Source organism: Marmota flaviventris, chromosome 1, assembly GCF_047511675.1.
Source record: "Marmota flaviventris isolate mMarFla1 chromosome 1, mMarFla1.hap1, whole genome shotgun sequence".
Lineage (NCBI taxonomy): Eukaryota > Metazoa > Chordata > Mammalia > Rodentia > Sciuridae > Marmota > Marmota flaviventris.
The window spans coordinates 144,100,720-144,125,908 of record NC_092498.1 but is presented as its reverse complement, the minus strand read 5'-3'; the positions used below and the strand labels follow the sequence as shown (position 1 = coordinate 144,125,908).

The 25,189-nt window shown below is 60.1% G+C and overlaps 1 protein-coding gene across 3 annotated transcripts in view; it reads right to left on the bottom strand.

Moving 5' to 3' along the window:
* The window catches only part of LOC114081778 (probable RNA-binding protein 19), a 95,049-nt gene that overhangs the window by 45,969 nt on the left and 23,891 nt on the right, over positions 1-25,189 (bottom strand). For all 3 annotated transcript variants that reach the window (XM_071616988.1, XM_071616990.1, XM_071616991.1), the window contains exons 13-21: positions 25,086-25,182; positions 24,017-24,127; positions 23,227-23,427; positions 21,291-21,411; positions 15,537-15,703; positions 13,823-13,883; positions 11,349-11,428; positions 9,602-9,657; positions 8,044-8,160 (exon numbers count right to left, since the gene is read on the bottom strand). In XM_071616988.1, the coding sequence (XP_071473089.1) occupies positions 8,044-8,160; positions 9,602-9,657; positions 11,349-11,428; positions 13,823-13,883; positions 15,537-15,703; positions 21,291-21,411; positions 23,227-23,427; positions 24,017-24,127; positions 25,086-25,182 (1,011 nt within the window). The remainder of the gene's footprint in view (positions 1-8,043; positions 8,161-9,601; positions 9,658-11,348; positions 11,429-13,822; positions 13,884-15,536; positions 15,704-21,290; positions 21,412-23,226; positions 23,428-24,016; positions 24,128-25,085; positions 25,183-25,189) is intronic.

Genomic DNA, 25,189 nt, shown 5'->3' with positions numbered 1-25,189 from the left:
GTGCGCTTGGTGGCAAAAAAGATCTACAGGTCTAAGTGGACTTAACAAGCATCTTGGACCCAGAATCTGGACTAAGGTAGAGCCAGCCTAATAGCACAGCTTCTCTAATTAGCGCCTGCTGCCTCTCAGACACATTGGCGCACTTTGATGACATGGGTGTGAAGGTCATGGTGGGTGGGGCTGGGGATTTGCTATTTATGGTAGGTCAATTTAAAGTTCTCCATGTTTCTTTACACAGTCCAGTTTTTAACATGCATACACGTGCGTGTGTTATGACCATACTGTGAGATTTCAGTGTCTCTGCTGGGCTTGGGGAGGAGGGGGACGTCCCAGCTCAGGGCCCCTGCCAATGTGAAGACAGAGCAGCGCTGGGAACGTGCAAGCCTGGCCGAGTCACAGGCACGCTGACCTGGAGAGCATGGTGGGCCACCAAAGCACGTCTCATGGCCGGGGTGGTCTCCATAGCACGTGGAGCCCATCTTAGGGGGACAGGCTCACAACAAGATCAACCAGACGGTGGACAACGGAGCATGTCTCCCCCAACCCCAAGGGTAGCCGCTGCCCACTCACAGGTGATCCTGAGCCACCAAGCGCTGACTTGTATTTTAAGGGATCAAGATGGTTGTGTGGAGCCAGCGATGGGGCAAGACTGAGAAGAGAGGGGCCCGGTCATGCTGCCCTGGCCAGAAAGCCTCCAGCCAGTGGCACTGCCTCCCCCAGGGCTCGCTTCCCCACGCACAGGCCCCCCATTGGTGTCACCCATGAAAATCCCCCACCAGAGGATGGACCTGGACCTGAGGCCACCACGTTCCTGATACCACAGCCCACACCCGGAGTTGAGCATCTGCAGAACAACATCGTTTGTCACGCTGAAATAATGCCGTTAATTTGAATTTTATTGATTTTAAATTCTGTTTGTATTTAACTTGAAAATGTCTTTTGTGTTTATAGTCCTCAAAGAACCAAGAGGTCGGGCTGCCAGTGGACTCCGAGTTCCACATTTGTCCATGGGTGAGTAACACAATGACAAGAATAGTGACACTGTCACCGTGGGGCGGACCCCGACGGTCCTTTCCTTTAAAGGGCTCTTTCCACACTGCTCGCTGAGCTGGCCGTGGCCACAGGAGGTGCCCCAGCTCGAGTGGAGCTCCCTCCCGGAGGGACAGGGAAGCAAGGTGACTCCTGGGGGCACCCGGCCTCACTGAGGGGTGGCAAGGCTCGGCCCTGGACCTTCTAGAAGCGGGAACAGCGAGCTGTGCTCTGCCACCTCGGACCTACGGTAGCCAGACTCGGCCGCTCACCACACCACAGTCCCCAGGGAGGACTAAGTGGCGCTGACCACCTGCCCGGGCCTTGGAATCTTGTTGAAGTGAGCTGCACCCGGTGCCTACCAAGACGGCCCCTTCGCTCCCTGGAGTCTCTCCTGCTCCTGTGACCCTGAGCTGGCCCAGCCACCGTGTTAGAGATGCTCAGTGAGCCCGGCTCAGTGAGGAGTTCCTCTGTGGGTAAGAGGCCGAGGGTGGAGATCGCCTTGCCCTGGGAACCTCGAAGATGTGAGGGAGACCATGCTACTGCCACAGAGACCTCTGGCCACTGTCCTGAGCGCCGCTGCCTTCCAGCACCCAGGAGGTGGGGACAGGCCACAATGATCCGCTCCAGCAACGAGCTGCCAGCAGCCCGACAAAGCAGAGGCCTTGTACTGGAATGGGGAGGGGACAGGTGTGAAGGCCGCAGGAGCTGGAGCTGGAAAGAGGGGCAGGTGCACACGACACCCCAGCCCGGGGGACTGTGCATCTCCCAGGGTGTCCCTTCCGCTGTCTGAGCGTCTGCCGCCCACCTGGAATCAGTCTAGGTGTGGAGTCTAGGGAACGTCGGCTGCAGGGAGAGAGGCTGCCAGTTCTCCAAGGGAGAAGGGGACCAATGGCTACCGTCCTTCTCCACTCCTGGAGTCCGTTACCTGTTTTTCCAGCAGGGGAGCCAGGTTCTGCACCGACCCTGTTGGACTTGCTCCCAGTAAGCAGCGCGTGGTCAGCATCGTGGCCTGGCCTGGGTGAGCTCTGTGTCCAGCTGAGCCTCAGGGGACGGCTGAAGACAGGCACGTTCAGGGGGCTGGACAGGTGCCACCTGGCATGTGGAGTAGTGAGGACCGAGCCTTTCTCAGGGCTGAGTTGCGGGGAGGCCACCTGACCCATGGGCCCTGGGTCCCCAGGCTCCGTGGGAGAGCACACACCCCAGGGGCCTTGGCAGGAGCAAGGCAGGGGCTGTGCACACAGGCAGGATGTGCCAGTGAGGACGAGGAGCATCAGCAGTGCTCCAGGGGACACGGCGGGCCTGGCCGAGGCGCCCAGCAGCCCAGACACAGGCACATGGTGCAGAGTGCAGCCCTGGCACCGTAACCATGGCTGGTGCTGTCTGGGGTCTTACGATAGGGAGAGGGCGGATGTGGGGACAGGGACTGAGCAGCTCATGTCCTCCACGCTGACGCTTCCCTGGGGCTAGCCCATCCACTCGTGGCACATCACCCCGCTGGCTGCACAGGACACAGCATCACCCTGGTTCCTCTCCCCACCACAGCCTGGCTGAAGCCATCTGCAAATGTGCCCCCAAAGAGCCTGGCACCCCTGTACACAGCTGCGACCGGCCAAGGCCACCGTCAGCTCGGCCAGCGACTGAGGCTCTCAGGGACTGTCCTCCAGCGCTCTCGCTGACCGGAGGGGTGAGGCTGAAGGATGGCGGGAGGTGCAAAGGGTCACCGATGCCGTGACCAACGTGAGGACGATGCCAGGCGCCAGCCACCACAGAGCCAGAACAGAGGCAGGACGCAGGCCCGCACCCGCAGCCATGTGACCCCCACCTGCAGCCACATGACCCCCACCACCGTCAGTGCTGCAGGGTAGGGGAAGGTGACTTGGGAAAAAATGACGTTGAGCCGAGTGACTGCCACATGGAAAAGAATTGCCTCTGACCTCAGCTCTGCCACTCATCAGGATCCACTCAGGATGGACAGTGCAGCCACGTGGGAAGGGCCTCGGGTCTGCGGCTGGGAGGAGGCCAGGGCCTCCCAACCAGGAGACGAAATGACAGTGATGAAGTTAAAATGAAGAGTCTCCTCATCAAAGGACGCCTGGTGGCAGAAGCTGCCCACGGGACGGGACCCACGGCCTACATCCCCGGGACTGGGACCGAGGACACGTAAATCACCTTGGTAATGAGAAGATCCGAAGGAAAATGAACCAGAAAAGAGAACTCTAAAAACCGGGTGAAGGGCCTGCAAGCGTTCCACAGACCCGACGCAGGGTCCATGTGGCTCACGGCGTCTGGAAACCTCGTGAGTCACTGGCCCTCACAGAGGCATGAGCAGAGAACCACGAGTGATAAAGCCGTGCCCCCCACTCCTGGGCCAGCCTGACCCTGCTCCCCTAGGACTGCTCCCCTTCCCACACCTGCCTGGCGACGCCCGAGCCGAAGATGTGACTGAGACCTGCACATGGGCCAGGCACACTTGCCCCCGTCATCTGTTCTTGCTCCGAAATAGCCAGAAATGTGAGAGGCCAAAATGCTAGCAATGGAGACCAGAGAGGAGCCCCTGGGGCAGGGCCGAGGGCCCCTCAGACGAGCGGTGACCCACTTATGAACCACACAGACGCAGGCAAGAAGCTGGAGATCAGCCACAGTGAAGCTGTTCCTGGGGATGGGGTGGGGCGGGCACAGGTGACACCCAGCGTCGGGGTAGACACTGGCTACACCCATGCAGAATGCACACTGACTGGCGCCCGCACCTGCACCCCCTGCAGCTGTGTCAGGTGTCAACACGGAGGGCCCAGCCACGCCCGCCTCGGGACAGTGCTTCCCAAGAGACCACAGGTCTTGGGGACTCAATGCCCGGCCTCTGTGGGGCGCTGCATGACCCAAGAGCCCCGTGTTCTGTGGCTCCTCACAGGAGGATGGGCAGGGAGAGGGGAGAAATTGAGGCTAAAGGACTTAGACATGGCGGACCAGACAGGGATGTCTGGACCAAACCTACTTTCTTATTTAGCCTTGTTCTGGGCCTACAGGGGTACAGAAAAGCCCAGGTACCTGGGCTCCTGCTGTGGTCCTACAGTGACCAGCTAGTAACTGGGGATCCCAGAGTGCCCAGGCCTCAGCCTCCACATCTGTAAAATGACAGGGAAGAACACGGGGAGGACAGCAGCTGTCACCTGGCCCTTCCAATGCGGAACACTCTATAGCACCCACAACCCCACCGAGAACGCTGCCCCCTCCCAGATGCCCACAGCAAGCTGCTCCTCAGGGGCGGCCACCTGCAGCCAGGGGGACAGCCCTGTGCGGGGGCTCTGGGGCTGGCGTGCAGGCAGCAGCTCTTGGCTGGGTCTCTGCCTCCTGCTCTAGGAACGCTCCCCCTCCCTCTTCAGACAGGAGACCAAGGCCCGAGAGCTGGAAACACAGCCCAGGGCAGAGGGAATGGCTGGGGCTGGGAGCTGCGATCCTTCCAGGGCCACAGGCAGAGGTGACCAAGGGACTTACGGAGCCTGGTGCTCGGCCAGGCCCTGGTTCAAAAACGGAGGATTCCACGACGGCCGGAGCAGAACCCTAACCACAGCCTATGTGGCCATGTGGTCACCTGCCCAGGGGACAGCTGTGTCACAGAACCTCCTTCCTAGAAGAGGGAGACCACTGCCTTCCAGAAACCAGGGCTCAAAGCAAGGCCACCCTTAGGAAGGCCACTAGGGATTGAGGGCCACTAGGAACCTTTGCTGGCGCCAGGGCCTCGGCCAGAACTAGTGTCCAACAGCACTCCTAGCACGCTGGGCTGCAGGGACAATGAACGAGAGCATGGGGACATGCCCAGCCCAGCCCCGAGGCCTCCCAAGTGCCCTCAGTCTTAGCCACCTCCGTCCCAGCACCATCCCCACAAGTGCCCTGGTATGGAAGGCCACCATGTGAAACATGGGCAGAAGCGAGACCTGTCCAGTGAGCCCTTCAGCTCTGTGCACAGGGGCTGGTGCCCAAGGGCAGAGGCCCCAGAGCCTGCCCTGCACGCCCCCAGCCCACAGCCTCTCCGCTTGGGGGACTTTCAGGTGGAGACTAGGGAAGGGCACATGGCGGTCCAGACAGGGACGTCAGGACCAAACCTCCTTTCTTATTTAGGAATCTGAAGCAACGTAGGTCTCTGGGCACCTGCTGGGGGCCGAAGCCCCTTCTGCCCTGCTCTGGCTGTGGGGTGGAGTCTGCTCAAGCCACTGTGTGCTGGGGCCCTGCAGAGTCTGGGGCCCCCAGCTGTGACTAAAGTGCCTTTGAGCGGGTGGCAGGGGCAGCAGAACTGGGGGCAGGTTCCCTAGAGCCTGACCCAAGGCAGCTCAGGAGGCTACGAGGGTGGGACGTGACTAGAGAGGGAGGCAAGTGGGAAGGACTCGGTCCTGCCACCGACGGCTCTGCCTTGGATGACACTGTTGGCAGGTCCTCCCGCCTGCTGCTCCTGCCAGGTGCCTGATCTCATCTCAGCCTCTGAACAGCTCCCGGGAGGGCGGCCACGCAGTGAGGGAAGGAGCAGGGTGACAGTCTGAGGTGCCTGAGGACTGAGGGGGCAGGGCTTGGGCTCAGGAGCTGGTTTCCCTACTGGGAAATGGGGCTGAGGACAAACCACAGGCTCTGATGACCACGGGACCCGAGGACGGAAACAGCCCAGTCCCCTAGCCTGGCCCAGCACGCAGGACCACCAGGTCGCCCCTGCACCATCGGGAACCACGGCGCTTGCGTCATGAGCTCTGCACGGTCTGAAGCCAGGAGAAACCGAGGCCCAGGAAGCCAGTGACCGGGCAGGGGGTGGGGCCGCTCTGCCCAGCCTGCTCCATGGTGTGTGGACTCTGAGCTTCCCACAGCGGTCCCTGAGTCGCCCACAATGACCCCAAGGAAGTGAGGGTCCGCAGGGCCTCTGGCGCCCGTCTGGGCATCACCAAGGATGGACTACTCATGGGTGGGAGCACAGCGTGGTCAAGTGCAGAGGGCAGAGCCCTGGGGGGCCCAGCCGAGGACTTTGGGGCCGGGGAGCCTGCTGCATGGGCTCCCTCCCGAGTCTCTATAGGCTCTGGGCCGTGGAGGGCCTGGGGCTGCCTGAAACAGTGGCACGTGGTGCCCCACACGGCACCTGGTAAAAACGACGCGATGGTGGAGGCACAGCGTCCCCACTCAGACCAACCCTTCCAGATCCGGGAGGAAGACAAAGGGTGGCAGAGAGGAACCTTCCCAGCCTGGCTCTGGGTCAGACCAGCTGAAACCCTCAGCCGTCATGGTGGTGGGGTCCCAGGCAGGACTGCCCTCCTCGTCTCCAGTCTCTCTGAGGGTGTAGGGGACGGTGGCCGCTCCTCCCTCACAGGGCTGCGTGTGGCACAGGGGGACAGGTGCACAGAAGGCGCTGGGCATAGACACAATATCGAGAGCGTGCCACACGGGGGCTGGTGGTTCTTCCTACACCTGGGAGGGCAGCCTGCGGAACCAGCCTGATGCAGAGCACCAGACTGTCCCATGGTCCTGAGGTCCTCCCCTGGCAGGTGACCTTTGCTGGCCGGTGGCTTTGTCTGAGACCTGGGGCTTCCCTGGAGGAGCCTCAGTCCTTGAACAGGCTCACAGCGACCCCTGCTGTCCGCCACTCAGAACTGTCTCAAACCACCAGCCAGTGCCACCCAGGAGGCCAGGAGAGGGAGCAGGGAGAGGGAAGGGCCTGGATCCCAGGTCTGGGAAACTCCACCAGGACAATGCAGGGAGGGGACCCTGTAATTATGTTCAGGGGACACTAAGTCCTGGTCTCCTACAATAGGTGCGGAGCTTGAGATCAAAGAAGTCCTTCCCTCGCCACCCGCCTTTGTTCCCCTGGATAAGTGTCACCTACATGCACCACGGAGCCAAGAGGACATGTTCCCAGAGACATTATTTTCTGATCAACACATGCTGTTCTCAGTAGCCTGTGCTGATCCGGCGGGTCTTAAATTGGACTCTTCAAGAAGCAGAAGCAGTGGAGACACGCAGACGCACGCGCCACGGCCCTCACCATACCCACGAACTCGAGCTCCTTCCACATGCAGGGAAATAACCCCCCGAGTCGTGACCCCATCCTGCCAGGCAGGGCACCAGGACCATGGGAGACCAGCTGCCCAGACCAGCTCCAGCCAGCAGAGCCTGGAGATGAGGGAGGGTGGGCGGGAGCAGGAGTGGATTCCCACCCACAGCGGGCCCTGAGGGCACAGTCACACAGGTCACTCCTTGTCTCCTCTTGAAGGTGGTCTGCCTTGCCAGACGCTAAAGGGTGATTCTAGGAACTTTGCTCTCCTATCTTCATACAGAATGTGACCAACAGAGGCTGAAAGACGGAGGCCTGGGAAGAACACCCTACATGGTCACCCTCATGGTGCAGACCCCAAGCGCTCTTAGACCCCAGCCAAGTCTAGACGCAGGGTACACAGTGGTCACTCTCGCAGATGGCTCTGCTCTGTGCAGCATGCTAGATCCCCACAAGACTGGACGGCCGGGTCCTCCTTCCAAATGCGACAGGACCTGGTCTGAAATCCAGACTCCTGTGTGGCATCAGTGTGGGCCACCAGCGTCCCCTCAGCCCCCACCCACTTGGCCGCTATCTCCTCCCCGCCTGGCTCTGTGCTAGCAGGAGGCAGGTGGTCTGCTGCCTTTTGGGTGGGCATCCTGTGAGGACCCACTCAGCCCAGGGGTCCACTCCCGGCTAGACAGGAGGACGCCTTGAGAGCTCTGGTCAAGAGGCCAGTGTCTGGTGACCCAGCTCCGGGCAAAGCCTCAGCAGAGGTGCCTGGGGTCACCAGTGATGCTGACCTGCACCCTGCAGCTGCGGGATGGCCAGGGGGCCACTGGCTTGCCCCCCCATCCAAGAGAGATGTTTTGACTTTTCCAAGGTCACAGGACATGAATCAAGGCAATCCAGAAGATGACCTCTGAACCTCACAGTGCTGGCTCGCGGGGACAGCCCAGCTGGCGGCCGCCCTGCTCAGCCGGCCCCGACCCTCCTGTGGCGCCGCTCACCTGAAGAGCTCGCGGATCTCCCTGCGGTCAGCCTGGAAGGGGATGTTCCGCACCAGGATCTTGGATGAGGTCTGCTTCCGGGGAACCTGCTTCTTCCGGGCAGAGCTCAGGGCTGGCCTGAAGGGGAAGGGAGGGTACAGGTCACCTGGGGCCAACATTCCAGCTCTCTCCTGGACCTTGCCCTGGGGAAGACGGCCACCACGTTGGAGGGACACTCGAGCTGTCCAGGGCAGAAGCCCCAGGTGAGGGCCTAAGCCCCGTCCATGGCCCTGTGTGGACCACCTCAAAGGCCGAGTCCTGAGTGCTAGTGGGCCTTCCAGGGGCTGTGACCCAGGTGGCACCTACTGCAGCCCCAGCAGAGACCTGAGCCAGAATCCAGCAGGGCTGCCGAGCCCTGACTACAGAACCTGCTACTGCAGAAGCTGCGGGTCCCAGGGTGTCCGTCACGCAGCAAGGGATGACCAGTGCACTTCGCCATCCGCCACGCGTGGCAAACGACTCCAGGCCAGATACAGGACTCGGGGCACCTCCAAGGCAGGAGGTTCTAGCAGCAGTGTCCCTAGGATGCAAATCCCACAAGCAAACGCCACCCAGGGCCAAAAGCGTCTGGGGAACAGGGCTCGACACAGCTTTGAATAAAAATGACTGTGAACATCAGCCAGGCTGCAGCAGCTGGCGAGGCTGCATCGGGCTGGCCCTGGGGACGAGGCACTGGCCACCCGGCTGGGTGCTCACAGGCAAGGCGCGTGCTGGAGGCGCCACCTGGGGGTATCACGTTGTACTCTACAGGCCAAGTCCCCTACCCATGTAGCGGGTCCCTGGATAAGAACCTGAGGCTCTGGGCTCCAGATCTGGGCTCCCACGTCCCCCTCAGGAACCCTGCGAGCCTCCTGGGCCCCGACCCAACCCTCCTCTGGCTAAAGAGGCCCAGCACAGGCGTCCACAATAAACAACCAACTTGCTGGAAATCACCAAATAAATGCCTTCCCCCAGCTCCAGACTGCTGGCAGCAGTAGGTTTTACACTGGAGGCAGGTGGGTGACACTGATGATAATGGCTCGCAGGGGCACATGACACGTGCCACCTCCGTCAGGAGCCACAGAGCGCGCTGGCTCACTGGGACGTGTGCCCCGGACGCCCAGGAGCAGACCTCGCCCTCCGGATACCTGGGTCACTGGGCCAACCCGTCTGTCTCCACCTGCCACCTGCTGAACTGCTGAGGCCTCTGGCACCGCTGTGCAGCCCGAGGAAGGCCACCCCAGAGCACAGAAGGGCGAGGGCCACGGCCTCCAGAGAGGTTTGGCCAACCTCCAGTGGCGCGTAATCCCCGGGGTTCAAAGAAGGTGCATAAGACATCCCCCAAGTCACCAGCACTGCCCCAGCTCAGCAGGGAGCAGGTGTGGCGAAGACCCCCAACCCCAATCAGGAAGAACCCTAGAGGGCGGGGGGGCAGGTGGAAGGGACGTGGGACGTGGAGGGCTGAGACACCCTCGGGGGCCAGCTCCAGGGACAGAAAGAACAGGGGCGTCATAGGAAAGGGGAGGCACTGAAGACTCACTTGGTGGCTCGTTCTGAGATCCGCACTTCCACCTTGTGGCCGTCCACGATGTGACCCTGGGGAGAGGAGACAGCACGGCTCATCCCCTGTTCTCACTGTTCACCGTGTCCCTGCCTGTCCCCAAAGCAGGGCCGTGGCTAGAGGGTGGGAGACCGCCTGCTCCCTGGCAGAGGGGTGGTGATGGCAGGCACAGAGGGCCTCCCCAAAATGGCTCAGCAGCTGGCGGCCACAGAGACCCAGGCTCATGATGTCTCCTGCGCCGAGTGGCAGCCCTGACCTTTACAGCACTCAAGGGCACAGGGCCTATCCGCTTGCTGTGTCCACAGCCCTGAAAACCCAGCCCCAGCACCTGCACCTGAAGCAGTGCGGCTTTCATCCCTGAAGGCGGAGCTGGCGCCTGAGCAAGACCACCCTGCAAGTCCTCAAGTCTCCCAGGAAACAGCCCACACAGCTCTGTGGACATGATCCCCGGTGGCCAGGTGCACACGTGTGCTCACGGCTGGGGCCGAGCAGTGTGCGTCTGTGGGCCACAGAGCCGAGCAGAACCTCAGGAACTGCGAGAGGAAGGAGGATCTGGGTCTGAGGCGCCGAGTCCAAGGTAAGACAAGGTGGGCGCTCCCTGTCCCAAACAAGGAGCAGGACAAGGGCCAGGAAGTGCTGTTCCGGGTCCCGGCCCTGGCACGTGGGCCTCAGCGAAGGAGCTGTGGTCACTGCCAGCGACAGCGGCTCCCCAGGGGGTGGCAAAGATCCCAGGCCATGTGCTCCCTGCGGCCACAGCTCCTTCCTCCTGCCAAGGGTTCCATTTACCCCAGGACTTGGGCCCAGGCGGTGGCACAGGATGTGGATCTGTCCAAACTCTCTCAGCCCCTTCCACCACCTTTGCTGCCCCCACCCTGGTCCAGGCTACAGAGCTCTGGTGACCTCAGGGTTGCCTGCTCCCCTTCTTCTCATCCCATCTGCACACAGTAGCTGGAGACCGTCCTAGAGGACAAACGAGACCCTTCTCCGTGTGCTCCAAACCCTCCAGAGTCTTGCTCAGCCTTCAGGTTGGATTCCAGTACTTTAAGAGGGCCTGTGAACCTAGTCCTGGACACCTCTCACCTCACCTGACCCCACCACACACTCTGCCTACTCTAACCTCAGAGTCCATGCCACAGGCCCTTTGCACTTGCTGTTCTCGGCTCCTACACAGCCTTCCCTCCAGGTCTCTGTGCAGTTGACTTCATGTCAGTAGGTCAGCTCAACCATCTGCTCCTCAGAGAGGCCCCCTTCGCCCACACGACTTTAGGTAGCCCCACTTCTCAAGTTATTTTTATCCAAGCCTTTTGTGTGTGGTGCTGGGAATTGAACCCAGGGCCTTGTGCATGTGAGGCAAGCACTCTATCAACTGAGCATGTCCCCAGCCTCCCTATCCAAGCTTTTGTCACAATCTGGTCTTTTGTTTTTGTTCATGGCCCCACTGCCTGTCTCCCCCCAGAAAGGTCTCCCGAGCCTAGCCAGTGCCTGGCAGAAACCAGGCCCGCAGGGAAGGAGTGTGAGTGGAACAGATGAAGGACAGTGACTGTGGAGGGTGAGAGGCTCTTCATTCTCTTGGGCGTGGTCCCTGGAGAACCCTGAAGGACGGGCCAGCAGGACGTGAGGGCCAGCAGGACGTGAGGGCCAGCAGGACGTGAGCGCCCGCGATACCCCAGCGGCAGAGGCCAATAGCCCGAGCCGCCTGCCAAGGCCCCCATGGAGGGCCACTTACCTGCAGCTGTTTGAGGGCTCTCTGGGCTTGCTCCGGCTTCCGGTACTCCACAAATCCAAACCCCATGGAAAGCAGCACCCCTGAAAGAGGGGGAGCCCCCAGCCAGTGGGGCTCAGAGTGAGACAAGTACCTCCACTCCCCCACCCCACGGCTCCGCTCCCAGCCCGCCATCCGATTAGCTGTCCCACTGAGCCCGCCACCTGAGGCTTAGGACTATTAATTAACCGATGATTGACGTGAAGATTAACTTCATCATAGAATCCCGCCTTCGGGAGGGAGTGGGACTGACAGGGATGACCACCGTGGTGACCAGGGGGCCCTCCACCAGGACAGCCCCGCTCCACCTAGTACACGGTATGAGCCCACACGCTGTTGGGCACCCAGGGCTGCCTCCTGGCGGGGATTCTGGACCCTCCCATCTGGCTCCAGGTCTCAGATAGAAAGTTCCCCTGGGGAGGGCCAAGAGCCATGGCTCCACCTGGCTCCCCACTCCGAGGTAGGAGGGCAGGAGCACCAGCAGCCCATCCTAGCGGCATCTGCTCTGACTGTGTGTGTATGTGTGTGTGTGTGTGTGTGTGTGCGCGCGTATGTGACACACATGCGGGGTTCCAAGGGCACTGATGTACAAGGTATCCCACTGCCCCTTGACTTTCTGACACACTCCCTGCGTCTTTTCCCCCCTCCTCCCTGCACTTCACAGGGTGCTTTGTTCCTTGCACACTGCACTCTGTGGGCTGGGGCACTCTGGTGGGTCCCAAAAGGCTGGGACTCCCTGAGCCTGGCTGGCAGTTCCCACCTCGATCTCTACTGCACTGAGACCTGTGCCTGCGCTGGCATCCAGAGGGCCAGGAACCGAGGGCAGGACGTGCTAGGGGACGCCAAGAACCGCCCCAACGTGGCTCAGCACCTCGGGGACAGGCAGTATCCCTGCAGCCTGCACAGAGTGGACGGTGCGTCCAGTCTGATCTACCTGCTGCACTTCAGGGACGACTCCTCTCCTGGAATCCCCAGGCCTCAACCCTCCTACCACTAATGTGGCACTTAGCTGCCCTTCCTCGTGTCCCAACCTGGTCTCAAATGCTCAAGAACAGGGATGACAGGGGCGGAGCTGTGGGCCCCTTGGTCTTGCACTGGAGGCCTGACCCCAGGTGTCAGAATCTCACTTGAGACCAGCTCTTTGCATCAATAATCAAGTCAATCGAGGTCACTGGGGTGGGCCCTAAGCCAGAGCGACCGGTGCCCTTTAAAAGGTGTGTGGGGATCGAACCCAGGACAGGCCTATACAGGAAAGCCCCCTGTGGGCACAGGGACGCCATCACAGCCAGGGAGGGCTGGACAGGCCGCCCCTCCCCGCCCAGCCCTTGAAAGGAGCCACTGCTGCCAATGCCTGGCCTTGGGCTTCTGGCCTCCAGAACCCTAAGGCAGGCCGTCTTTGCCGATGAAGGCCCCAGGCGTGGCCCTCTGCTCCAGCAGCCTGAGCAGACGGAGGCAAGGGACTCTAACTTCTATGACACAGAAGTGTCTGCTAAAACGCTTGGTGGCTGCCCAGCAGGCCACAGTCCAAACCTCTGCCGGGCACAGAAGCCACTACTCAACGGGAGTCTGCCTCCCTTTCCAGGGCACCTCCCGCCTCAGCCTCCCACCAGGCTGCTTGGCCTCCCTGCCTCCAGTCCCCAGTCTGACTTGGAGACCACAGTCCTACCATGGCCCTCCTGCTACAGCCTCCTGCACTGAAGCCACCAGCTCACATGTCCCCCGGCTACTGCGGGTGCCTCGGGACAGGGACCGCATCTTCTCTGGTCTACTGTCCTGGGTGCCCACTGCCTGGTGGCCCAGGGCCTATTGGGAATGAAGGAGCAGCAGTCACTGTGGCCACACGCACAGGCACCCAGGACGGTATGGGGCTGACTCACACTGCACCCCACCAATTCTGCAAGGCCAAGGGCTGCTGGATGGGACTGCATGGGTGTGAAAAGGACAAAGGACTGTCCCTGCTCATGCTTTGAAGACTCAGGGCTGGACAACACGTGGGCAGAGGACAATAGCGTCAGGACAAGGTCCAGGGCTGACAGAGGGGCTAGGTGGCCTGTTCCTGCCCATTACCTACTGGTCAGAGAGATGCAGGATTACCGACATGGTGGATTGTTCTAGAAGTTCCACATCGGGGTTATTTCCCTTAGAACTAAGGGGAAAGCCCACAATCCATCCTTTTTGCTATGCCTGAGGACTTCCTGGGTGCCAAGGCATGGGAACAAGGAAGGCCTTGGGTGCTGATGGGTGCTGCTGCTGCCCTCCACGCACTCAGCTCTGGACCACCTGAGGGCCTGCGAAGGCTCTGACTCAGAGCCCGGGTCAGGGACCTCGCCAACAGCACAGCAGGGGTCTCCAGCAGAGGAAGGGCTGTTCTGCACAAGCCTGCCCCCACCCCCAGGTGTGGTCTCCCAGAACCGCATCCTTCCATGAGAACAGGGTACCTGCTTTGTTCTTCTTCCTGGAGACGGAGCAGCTCCTCACGGCCCCCACTTTGGAGAACACCTGGAAAGAGGAACACGCAGCCCCTGCACTCCCAGGCCCTCCCGCCACCCGCATAGGCGCAGCTCCTTATGGGCTGCGCGCCCATCGCAGGAACTGGGAGCAGGGGGCATGCAGACTGCCACCAGGTGCCGCTCCCGGTGCGCTGGCCTGTTCCTGGCCCCCAGCCCACCCACCCATCCAGTTACCCCAAAGGCACATTCAGCTGGGTGGCTGAAGGCCTGGGGACCTCGGCTGCCAGCCAGGCTCTGAGCCACCATGCAGCCCTGCCCAACACTGTCTTCCCAAGTTTGCCTTGTGGAGACCTGGGTCACTCTGAGGGGGTGAGTGATGGCCAGTCCCCCAGGCATCCTGAGGTGGCAGCTAGGCTGGTTCTTGCTCCACTTATAGAAGGAAGAACTGGGGCACGGAGCCGTTGAGGGGTTTGCTGCAGAAGCCGGGTGTCAGTCTGGACACGTGGAGCCTACTGACCCCAGGCCTGACCTCACTGCCCTCTGCTTAAAGCCAAAATAATTAAAAAAACCCTCTAAGTCACATCCCACCCTGTATTTCCCTTTCCCTTCTGTCTCCCTGGGGCCTGGCTGGGGCCAGTCCCACGTGGCTCTGCCTGCATCTTGAGGACCAAAGACAGGAGGCCCTCAGTACCGTCCACCAGGCGAGCGACTGGGAGCAGAAGGAGTGGGGACCCCAATGCACACACTCGCAGCAGACAGGTGCGTCAAGCATGGGGCCCTGTACTGCAGGGTCTCACTGTCCCAGTCAGACCTTCAAACCACCCAAAGGGAACCTTCTACTCATGTCTCATGACCTAGGCACAGACAGACTGCAGGAGTCGCCCACTGGCAGGAGTGAGGCCAGGATCCAGGCCCGAGAGGACTGACCCCAATCACGGCTCTACACTCAGGTGCTGGGACAGGAGTCCTGTGCGCTGGGTGTGCTTCTAATGAGCTGTGTGACCTCAGGACAGTGAAGCAGCCTCTCTGAAGCTCAGTCTCCAATCTGAACTAGATGGTCCTGGCTGGGCCTTCAGCTCCAGGGCCTTTAATTCTGAGGATGCTGGAGCTGCTGTTTGCACATCTCTGAGAAATGCTGATCCCTGATGTCTCACACCACGCCGGGAGTGACTGTGACATCACAAGGACCACAGCTGGCCCGAGAGATTCAAGACCACCTGCCTGAGACGCTGCTAGCTGCACCTCTAGAGGCGAAGCCAGGCGTGGATATTGGTGGCTGAGAGGCGGACTGCGGCCCCTCTGACGCTGCCTGCTTAGGCCTGGCCTCTCTGCCGCCATGGCTGACCTCCTAACTGGCCCAGGGACAGTCACGGCAGGAGGCTGACCTGGTGGACACTGCTTAAACCTCCACAGATTTCACAGCTCAAAGGACCTTTTGAAAGGAACAGAACCAATTATCTCCGTCCTCTGGCCGACATCCTTTCCAGGACAAGTTCCCGGCTATGAGCCAGCTGCCAGCCGTTCCTTAAAGGGAATCTGGGGAGCATCTGCCCTGTGCCAGGTGCGGTTTGCCAGGGTGGCATGCAGAAGGGCTGGCGTCCCGCCCCCAGCGCTGTGCCTACAGCAGGACGGACCTAGCGCCTGCATCTGCAGATGGGAGCTGCCCACCACCCGCTTCCGCCCTCGTCTGGCAGACACTCACTTGCTGCAGTGTCTCCTCCGTGGTGCTGAAGTTGAGGTTTTTAATGAACAGAGTGCACCCGGGAAGGCTCTCCTCGTCCTCCTCTTCCTCTTCTTCTGTCTTGGCTGTGGGGGCCTCTGCTCCTTCCTCCGCTGGCTTCTCACCGTCTGGGGCCTCACCATCAGTCACTGACCCCAACAACAAACAAACAGCCCAGTGAGCCACGTCTGCCCAGCAGAGCCAGGGCCAAAGCACAGGACCTGCTGGACCAAGGGGTCGTGCTCCGTGGGCGCTGCAGGAGGGACTGTGCCAGTTTCAGCAACGAGAGCGCGAGGGGAAACAATGTCCTGTGTCTGCCCCGTTTCATTTTATTACTTTGTGGATACTGGGGATTGAACTCAGGGGTACTCGACCACTGAGCCACATCCCCAACACGTGTTTTTGTATTTCATTTAGAGACAGAGTCTCACGGAATTGCTCAGGGCCTCACTAAGTTGCTGAGGCTGGCTTTGAACTTGAGATCCTCCTGCCTCAGCCTTTTAAGCCACTGGGGTCACAAGCGTGCACCACCGCACTTGGTTCCTGCCCGTTTTAAAGAGAATATGAAACGCAAATCCAAAACTATGAGCCCTAGATAGGACTAGGCCACCCTAACTTGAACTTCAAAATATACTGTTATGGAAACTATGTTCTTGAACCATGAACCTAATCAAGATGCTATTTTTACTTTAAAAAACAGCACCTAGTGAACTTTCAAACTAAACTGCATCTTGAAGCTTTTCAAGAATTACAGAATGGGAAACTCAGAGGATTCTAAAACCCCTTGAAAGTGGGTTTAAAATACCCCTTGATCATACATGCACATAAGAGGGGTTTCATCCATATGCGAGGAATTCAGAGTACTTTGTGATTGTGAAAAACAGGAGGGCCCACTACACAGTCACAAACAGGACACTACTAAGGCCACCGGAGGCTGAGATAATATGTCATCATTTAAAACCATGTTGCTGAGGATGCTGAAGGACACAGAAGATGCCTGTGACCTAAAAATCAAGACAATCGAGAAGGCACAGCGTGATACCAGTCAGATCTGTCCAGCGCTGACGAGAACACCCGTGAGCTCGCGCAGACGCACGCGCAGAAGCAGGGTCAGACTCCAGAACGGCTGCTGGTCACCACAGCACCAGATTCTGGGTGGCTGTCGCCTGGGCCTGGCACCACTGCCCTTCTTGGCAATTGCCAGCTTGTGCCACCTGGGGAGGTCAACTCAGTACGGCTGAGGCTCAGACTTTCCAAGACAAGTGGAAAGTTCAGAATAACATGGGAAACCCTGTGTGCGATCTTGGCCACCCAATGGCACATGGCTCCTGTACCAGGCAGGAGCTGGTGCCTTCTCTGTTCAGAGACCTCGGCAAAGACTCACGACCCTTCCCCCTCTGTCCCAGGGGCCTGCCTGGTTCCAGGCACTGGGAGCCTCACAGGGACAACCTGAGGAGCCCAGGGCCCTCGGCACGGCTGAGTAGACTCCTCCTGAGGCCTGGCCCAGGAGCAGCAGCTGGTTGGCTTCTAAGGGCTCAGCAAGATGGTCACAGGCACCGCCCGGGGCATGATGCTAGGGTTTAGTGACAGAGCTGAGATGCAGGCTGGGGTCAGTCAGCACCTCAGGAAGGGACACTCAGGAATGGTCCCTCCCCTGGCAGGTCAGCTGCCCTCAGCCCCAGCCCAGGAGGGGACTCTGAGGCTGGCTATTGTCTGCCCCCTGGGCCAGTGCGGCTCGCCTGGCCTGGGCCTCCACCACCTTCTAAAAAGTGGACAAACACTCCTGCCTGACCCTGGGAAGAGCAGCTGGTGGGAGATGAAGGCCAGCCTCCACATGCCCGGCCTTTCCCAACACACAGGCCCAGCCAGTTCCAGGGACGTCCACTCCCTCCCTGAACCTTCATGCCCACAATGACATCCCTGCCCATGGAACTGCCCCAGAGTCTGGAAGAGCTACAAGAGCGCCTCACAGTCTTTAGAGATCTGCTGAAAAACAGGGCCTAGAAAAGAGGAGGCGGGGCCTAGAGACAGCAGGGGCGGGGCCTAGAGAGGAGGTGGGGCGACACGGGCTGGCAAGGCAAGCAGGGAAGAAAGCACAGTGAGCTGCACTGGCCACACCCTGCTGTCACTACCTACACAGCCTGGGCTGGTGGTGGAGCTGCGCTGCCTTCGCACCCTTTCCTACAACTTGGAGTAGAAGCACACACTCACACACATGCACATGCACACACACACACACACTCATTAACACACCCCTGCACTATGCTGAGCTGTTAAATACAAGTGTCCACTACTTCACTCTCATGCCTGGCTACAATCACCTGCCACTGGACAACAGAGTGGCTTCCTTGACAGTGGCCCCTCAGTCCTGCTCCTTGAACCTCATCCCTGACCCATCTCCTCTGCCCCACTCTATATCGACCTCAATGGCCTCTACCGATTGCCAAGCCTGCCAGACCCATGCTGACCACAGGGCCTTTGCACTCGCTCCCTCTGTCCTTCCAGGCCTAGTTCCTGCTTGCCAGGTACCAGCCCAAACATCCTGCCCTCAGACAGCTCTTCCTGGGCACACTAGTTCAAGTAGCCACCATGGCCCCCTGGAGTCCTCTTTCCAGAGCCCCTAGCCTATCCCGAAACCACTTTCCTTACTGGTTGCATCTGGGTCTCCAACTATAAGGGGAGCTCACTGAAGGTAGGACCCAGTCTGACCCAGTCACCCATGCCACCCCAGGACTGGCTCAGAGTGGACACTCCTCACGCCGCAGGGCTCAGAGCCTTGGGGCACATCCCAGCTCTCTCCATGGGCTTGGCTTTGGGAGGTCACTAACCTCTGGGTTTCCTTTCTCCACATATGAATGAGGCCAGCCCCAAGTGCCTGCTCGCAGGATGACCATCAGCACTAATACGGAGGCCACCGCGACAGCACCTGGACCTGAGTGACACCTGAGAAGCGATGCTCCATTGTGAACATCAACCCTTCCGCCCATGCTGCGAGCCAGGGGAAACTGCAGTCCCCGACTCTGAGCGGGAAGTCGGCGGGGAGCCCTGCCCCCCTCCCCTGCAGGCCAGCAACCTTGCCCTCTGTATGCTGTGAATAGTGGCCCTGTTGGCCACCTGTGGTTCCCGAGCCACCAGGCCAAACCCCACTGCAGGCCACACTGGGGGCCAGGGAGGTGCAGAGATGGCCCAGGGCCGAGCACAAAGCCGAAGGTCTTTGAACAAAGCACTTCTGCTCCTGGCCTCGAGCAGGAGACGGAAGAAAAGGAAAAAATAAGTGGCTTTGAGCTCAAGCAGATGTCTGCTGTCGCTGTCACCAGGAGCCTGTGCAGGAAGGGAGCTGAGGGGCGGGGACACGGTGCAGGGCAGGGGCAGGATGGGAGCTCCACCAGCAGGAGCCTCCAGCAGAGGCGCACAGGCAGATCCAGGGCTCAGGCTTCATTACAATCAGGCGAGAATGTGCGTGCTGCCCCCTCCGGGCTTCCGCGGCTGCCTGTGGGGCTGTTATCAGTCACCAGCAGCTTTCCAGGACCCCCCCTCCCCCGACCCGAACCCGGAGCCCTTTATCTGGAGGTGCGGGTCTTGGTGGTGGGAAGATAACACTGCCGCCTCCCTGGAGACCAGAACAGAGAGCTGAGCAGAGCTGAGACAGCTGCCCTCCTGTCCCGCCCAGCCCAAGACATGGCACCTGGTCCCCCTCCTGTCATCCTGGGGAAGATGACATCTGGAACAACAGGCAGAGAGCGGGGTGGGGAGTGGCAGGGGAGAAGGCACAGCTCAGGGGACCAGGACGGGGGGGGGTCGTGTAGGCAACATGGTCAGAAGAGAAAGACGGGCTCAGGGCGCTGACCCAGGAGGTGACGTGAGCCCAGTGGGTGGATGTCGCACCACGTCCTGGAGCAGATCCAGGCTGAGGCCTCCTCTGTAAGCCAGTGAGCAGAAGCCAGCCCCTCCAATGGTTGGACACTGTCAGGACACTCAACACTGACCTGGGGACAGGGGACAGGACCTCAAAACCAACTGGGGGACCGGGGACAGAGGAGCATTCTGAGAGGGTCTGCACATGGGTGCCAAGAAGCCACTGTTCATGCTCTAGAGCCCGTCTGCCCCCAGGGCCCACCTCTGACACCACCTGTGACCAGCCGAGAGATGCTGGGGACAGTCGTGCCACGCCTGTCTTGGTCACCCTGGGCAGCAGCCATCGGTTACAGACGGGTGTTCCCACCATGTGGGGGTGTTGGTGGCCAGCAGGCTGCATCTCCCGCATCCTCAGGAGGGTGCATGGGCAACACTCTCTCTGTCAGGATCAGAAACAACCTGAGAGGACGCAGCCGGCCCAGTCCCAGAGCGGGGGCCGAGGACGGCACTGCCCACGTCACCAGCATGGCGGCCAGTTCCCCAGCAGTGGCACCTGAGTGGAAGGACGTGGAGGGCAGGCCAGCAGGCAGGGAGCAGGTGCCACTCTGCTCTCTGTCACTCCCGGGATCTGACACTCCGCAGGGTGCTGTGGTCAGCAAGGCAGATGCTGCTGTGGAGTGGACCCTCTGGTGGGAACAAACTCAGGCAGCAGCCAGCCGCGAGGGGCGGTCACCTCACGCGGCACAGACGGCCAGTCCTAAAGACCCACAGGGAGTGGACATGAGCCACGGGCATGCGGAAGGCCTGTGCTCAGAGAAGGCCGCGGAATCCAACCGACACTGGCTGACCAGAGACGACTCCTCCTCTACTTTTTTTTTTTTTAAGCCGTAAAACACTTTAATTTTTTGTAAATATACGAGAACAACGAGGGTGGTAAACAAGAGACGGTCTATCTTTAAGAGGAAAATCCTTATCCTAGTAAACTGAGCAACTGGAAGCCCTGTGTGGGGGGTGGGCCGAAGGTAAAATCTGAACATCTGGGTCAAACAACCCAGTCCTCAGAACCTCCCTCCAGGTGTCTATTCTAAGACGTGGTCGTGGTCTCCAGACTACGTGGTTCCATGGGAAGCTGCCTGTCTCCTAGGGGCAGCTGGGGGACGGGGAGGGACTCAGGTTTTGGCATCCTGAGGGGCGAGGGCCAGGGCCAAGCCATGACCTGCAGTGTGCACCACAGTCCTGAAGGAAAACCTCATCCTGCCTCAAATGCCCCACTGTGAGGGGGAACCCAGGGGGCTGGCACCCCTGTGGCTGGGGACACACATTGGTCTTTCCTTTCCTGCCTGGGCAGTCGCTGGACACAGGGGGCACTAAGTCACTCCAAGAATACTCCCCCCACCCAGCCCCTCAGCCACCTATGGAGCTAGGAGCTTTCATGGGCTCTTCTGGGTATGAAGAGATCTAGGTTTTCTTCCCTTAACCGTTAGCTGACAAACTAAAAATATGCTACATTACGTTGCACTCGTAATTCTGATCTCTTTTTTTTTTTTTTTTTGGTACCAGGAACTGCAATCAGGGGTGCTTCACCACTGAGCCCCAGCCCAGCCCTATTCTGTATTGTATTTAGAGACAGGGTCTCACTGAGGCTGCCTTTGAACTCAGGATCCTCCTGCCTCAGCCTCCTGAGCTGCTGGGGTGACAGGCGTGGGCCTCATCACCCGGCTCTGATGCTGTTTTTCAGGGATGTTTTAACACTTGCATAATCAGAGACCGAGACCCGCTGGTCTGTGGATGAACAAAGCCGTAAAGCAGCGGTCTGCTGAACAGCTCCTGGGTCTCCGCCCATCCCTCACCTGCCCGCCCAGGACATTGACCTGTTCTTACCGGTTTCTGGCTCCACCATGTTCTTTTCCGCAGATGCTTTTTGAGGTTCTTTCCCCTGAGGGGCTGTGCTGGAGAAGACGCCAACTGGAGCCCACTCGAGATACAGGGGGACATGGTGGAACTGTAGAGGCAAAGGTGCCAACACTGTGGGTCCCTGTCACGGGACACAGCTGAGAGGGACTCAGTCCCATGTGCAGATGACACGCCCCAGGGTTGAGAAGATGGGTGCTCGGCAGGGCAGAGGAGCCAGGAGACGCGCAGCCCAGAACCCCAAGTGCTCTGGGTGCCTGAGGAAAACACTCGGGCCCAGGCTGAGAGGCAAAGGCCACGTCTCTGTCGCCTTGACCTGCTGTGGGTTCCTGGTGCCCTGGGCGCTTTCTCTAGTCAGAGGATGAAATGGGGACTGTGACAAGGGGAGGAACTGCTGGCACAGAGCAGCTCCAGGGCAAGTCAATGTGTCGCAAAGTCAAGAGCGTTCCTGTTGCTGTTCAGAGGTGACCTGTGTGCCAGGGGTTTCCTAAAAAAGGTTGAGACAGCCACTGCTAATAGCCACCTCAGTAGAAGGCCCCTGGGTAGCTACAGGGCAGGGTGGGAGGGAGACTTGTCATCTTACACCCTTTGGGACTCTTCAAATTTCATACTGCATTCAAGCCTCAAAGATTAATTATGTCCAGGAAAAAAAGAAACAAGCAGCCAGGCGCGGTGGCGCACACCTGTAATCCCAGCAGCTTGGGAGGCTGAGGCAGGAGGATAGCAAGTTTGAGGTTAGCAAGTTCGAGGCCAGCCTCTGCAACTTGGTGAGACCTTAAGCAACTTAGTGAGACCCTGTCTCAAAATAAAATATAAAAAAGGGCTGGGGACGTAGCTCAGTGGGTAAACACTCCCGGGTTCAATCCTTGGTTTAAAAAAGAAAAAAGAAAAAGAAAAAAATGTGCTCGGGAGGGAGAGGGAGCAGCCTGAGGGTTGGACAGTTGGCGGTGCCACTTAGAAGCTAGGGGTCACTGGGCCTCAGTCGAGGCTGCTGACAGGAGCAGTCAGTGAAAAAAACACTTGTCAGAGTCAAAGGGGAGCCTGCGCCTGGACAGTGCCTTCGCCATCATCCACTCTAGTGATGGGGACTCCTTCCCGAAGCAGCGGGGAAGGAAGGGGCAGCTGCAGTCCAGGCACAGCTCCTGGCCGGGCCACCAGAGACACCACGGTCTCGCGGGCCAGGTTCTCACCAAGCCCTGATGGTGCAGTGGGCAGGGCCCCAGCTGGGAACCCCCAGGACTGGAGTGGGCCAGGAAGGCCTGCCTGCTAGTGACTGGGGACCACGGCCTGCAAAGCACTAAGGGGCCTGGCAGACAAATGACCTGTGGTGGGTGAAAGGTGGCTCCCCAAGAGATGACCATCTAGACCCCCAAGACCTATCAGTGCATCCCCTGCAAGTACCATCAAGACCCCGAGATGGTCCGGGGTTATCTGGGTGGGCTATAAACCCGGGAGAAGGATCTGGGACCAAGAAGAAGGCCACGTAAAGACGGGGCAGGGACGGGAGTGGCGCAGGGAGCTGACGGATGCTGGGAGCCCAGCAGTGGGCAAAGGCAGGATAGGTCCTCCCCAGAGCCCTTGGAAGCCCTGGCCACACCTTGCTCTTGGACGCCTGCCTGCCTGTCAGCTCTGTGACAGGTGCACTGTGTGGTCTTAGGCCACCTGTTATGGCGCTGCAGAGGCCCCCCCCCCCCCCCACCGCCGGTGCCGCAGATGCATGTGTATGCACACATGGACGGCCCTGCAGCAGGATGGGCCGCAGCTCACCACAGGCAAGGACGGCGCCACAGCTAAGTCCAGGCAGGAAGGTGGGCTAGCACCAAGGTGGAGCCAGGCCGAGCCCGTGCTGGGCAGTGGGCACACCAGCTCCTGGGCTCTCTCCTCGCAGCAGCTCCCAGCGGCCTACCTTGGAATAGGCCAGGTGTCGGAAGGCCTTGCGGGCCTCCAGGGGCTCCAGGAACTCCACGATGGCAGTGATGCCACCCTCGGGCAGCAGCACGCGGCCCAGGCTCCCGAAACGGCCGAAGGTCTCCTGCAGCTCAGCCGCCAGGGTGCCTGCCGGGAGGTTCTTGGCAAGAATCACAGTCTTGCTTCGTTCTGCTGCCGCCTGCAGGGAGGAGAGGCCACGTGAGGGACGGCAGCAGGGCTCTTCATCTGGACACTGGCACTGACCTGGTGGCCTCTAGTCAAGGTGAGCACCTGGGGGCTCAGTGGCCAGGCCCCTGGGAGGACCCAGGAGGCACCACCGGCTGGCTCCACAGCCAACAGGCAGCTCTGCTGAGGGTGAAGGCCAAGGGTGCCCGGTGAGACCCCCGGGGTCGAATCCCAGCCCCAGCTGAGTCACCAGATCCCGATAGTGACTGACCACAGCCCTGTTGGACCTCCCAGGCGCCCTGCACTGGGCAGTAATTGAGATCGGCACCTCAGTGTAGAGGGCTCTTCCTGGCACTGCGGACCATCTGCAGACACAGGCGTGGGAAGCAGAAGCGGCGAGGAGCCTGTGCCCCCAGGAGCAGCCCACGGCCCCCAGGAGCTGGCTGTCCCTGTCCTTTGGAGGGGCAACTCTGAGGTTGAGCCCTAGGTTTGGTTCCAGTCGACCCACCCACACCCCCAGCCTCCCCTGAGGCCGTCCCCAGCTTTGGAGCAGCAGCAGTCGACTCCCCAGAGGTGGGGGCAGTGGGGCAGCAGGCACCCACCTGGCTGAAACTGTCCAGGCTGACACCGTTGTCGATGAGGAAGCGCCGCACTTCTTGGACCAGCTGAGTCTCCCCGAGGGCCACGCGCACGGCTACACTGCCCTTGGTCTCCTATGAGGAGAGGAGAGGAGAGGAGAGGAGAGGAGGCCGGGCCTGTCAAGTGGGGCATAGCCAGTTGGGCAGGCCCAGTGGGGAAGGGATTCGGGGTGCTGTCGCCCACCCACACTGAGATGGGGACCATGGTCTGGCACTACACCAGCTCTCTACCCTCCATAGCCACGCATCGCCGCCCACCCTGGGGCTCTTCCCTTCCTGCAGTGGGCAGGTCTCTGTGAGGCTCCACTTGCACCCTGGGGCTTCTGCATACGCTGACCTTGACCCCGTTACAGGCAGTCCTTGCTTCTGTCACCTCCCCACCCGCCCACTTTCCTGCCACAGCTCCCCAAACCCTCCTCTCTTCCCCTGCCTCCTCTAGGTGGCACTACATGGTGGGACCTCTGTCCAGGTGATGCTGAGCCCCAGTGCTCAGAGGGCATGGGCGGGGCCTGAGAGGCTGTGGCTGTCCCTCCAACTCAGGCCAGGCTGCCCTCCCCAGCCACAAGCCACAAGCCACCACATGACCAGGCACCTGAAGTGTGGCATGTTCAGATCCAGGTCGTGCTACCCACAAAATACAATGGATTGGTAGAAAGAAGGAAGGAACCACAGTGTGGCTTTTTACGTTGCTCACGTCAAAGTGATGAGGCTCTAGACATCAAGTTGAAGACGGTGTCTTGTTAAGACTAGTTTTGCCTGTTTCTTTATACACACATGGCCACTGGGGCGCTCACAATTATATGCGGGGCCGGCCTTCTACCTCCAGTGGACAGCACTGACCCGCGTGCCGTGAGGGAGGGTAAAAGACAATGGAGAAAGCAGCTAATGGGCAGAACCAAGGGACCTCCTTTGCCAAGTGGCTGAAAAACACGCTGGGGTTTGCTTCAATCGACCCCAGCAGAGGGCGACCGTGGACAGCATTTGGAAGGAAGTCTGTGGACTCAACGCGCACAAGACACTTGGGCTCACTCACGTGGTCGAACACTTGGCTCTTGGTGGCACTGTACTTCTGCGCGATGGCATCGGCCACGGCATTGGGCCCCATGAACAGTGTGTTCCAGTTGTGGGAGCTAAGGG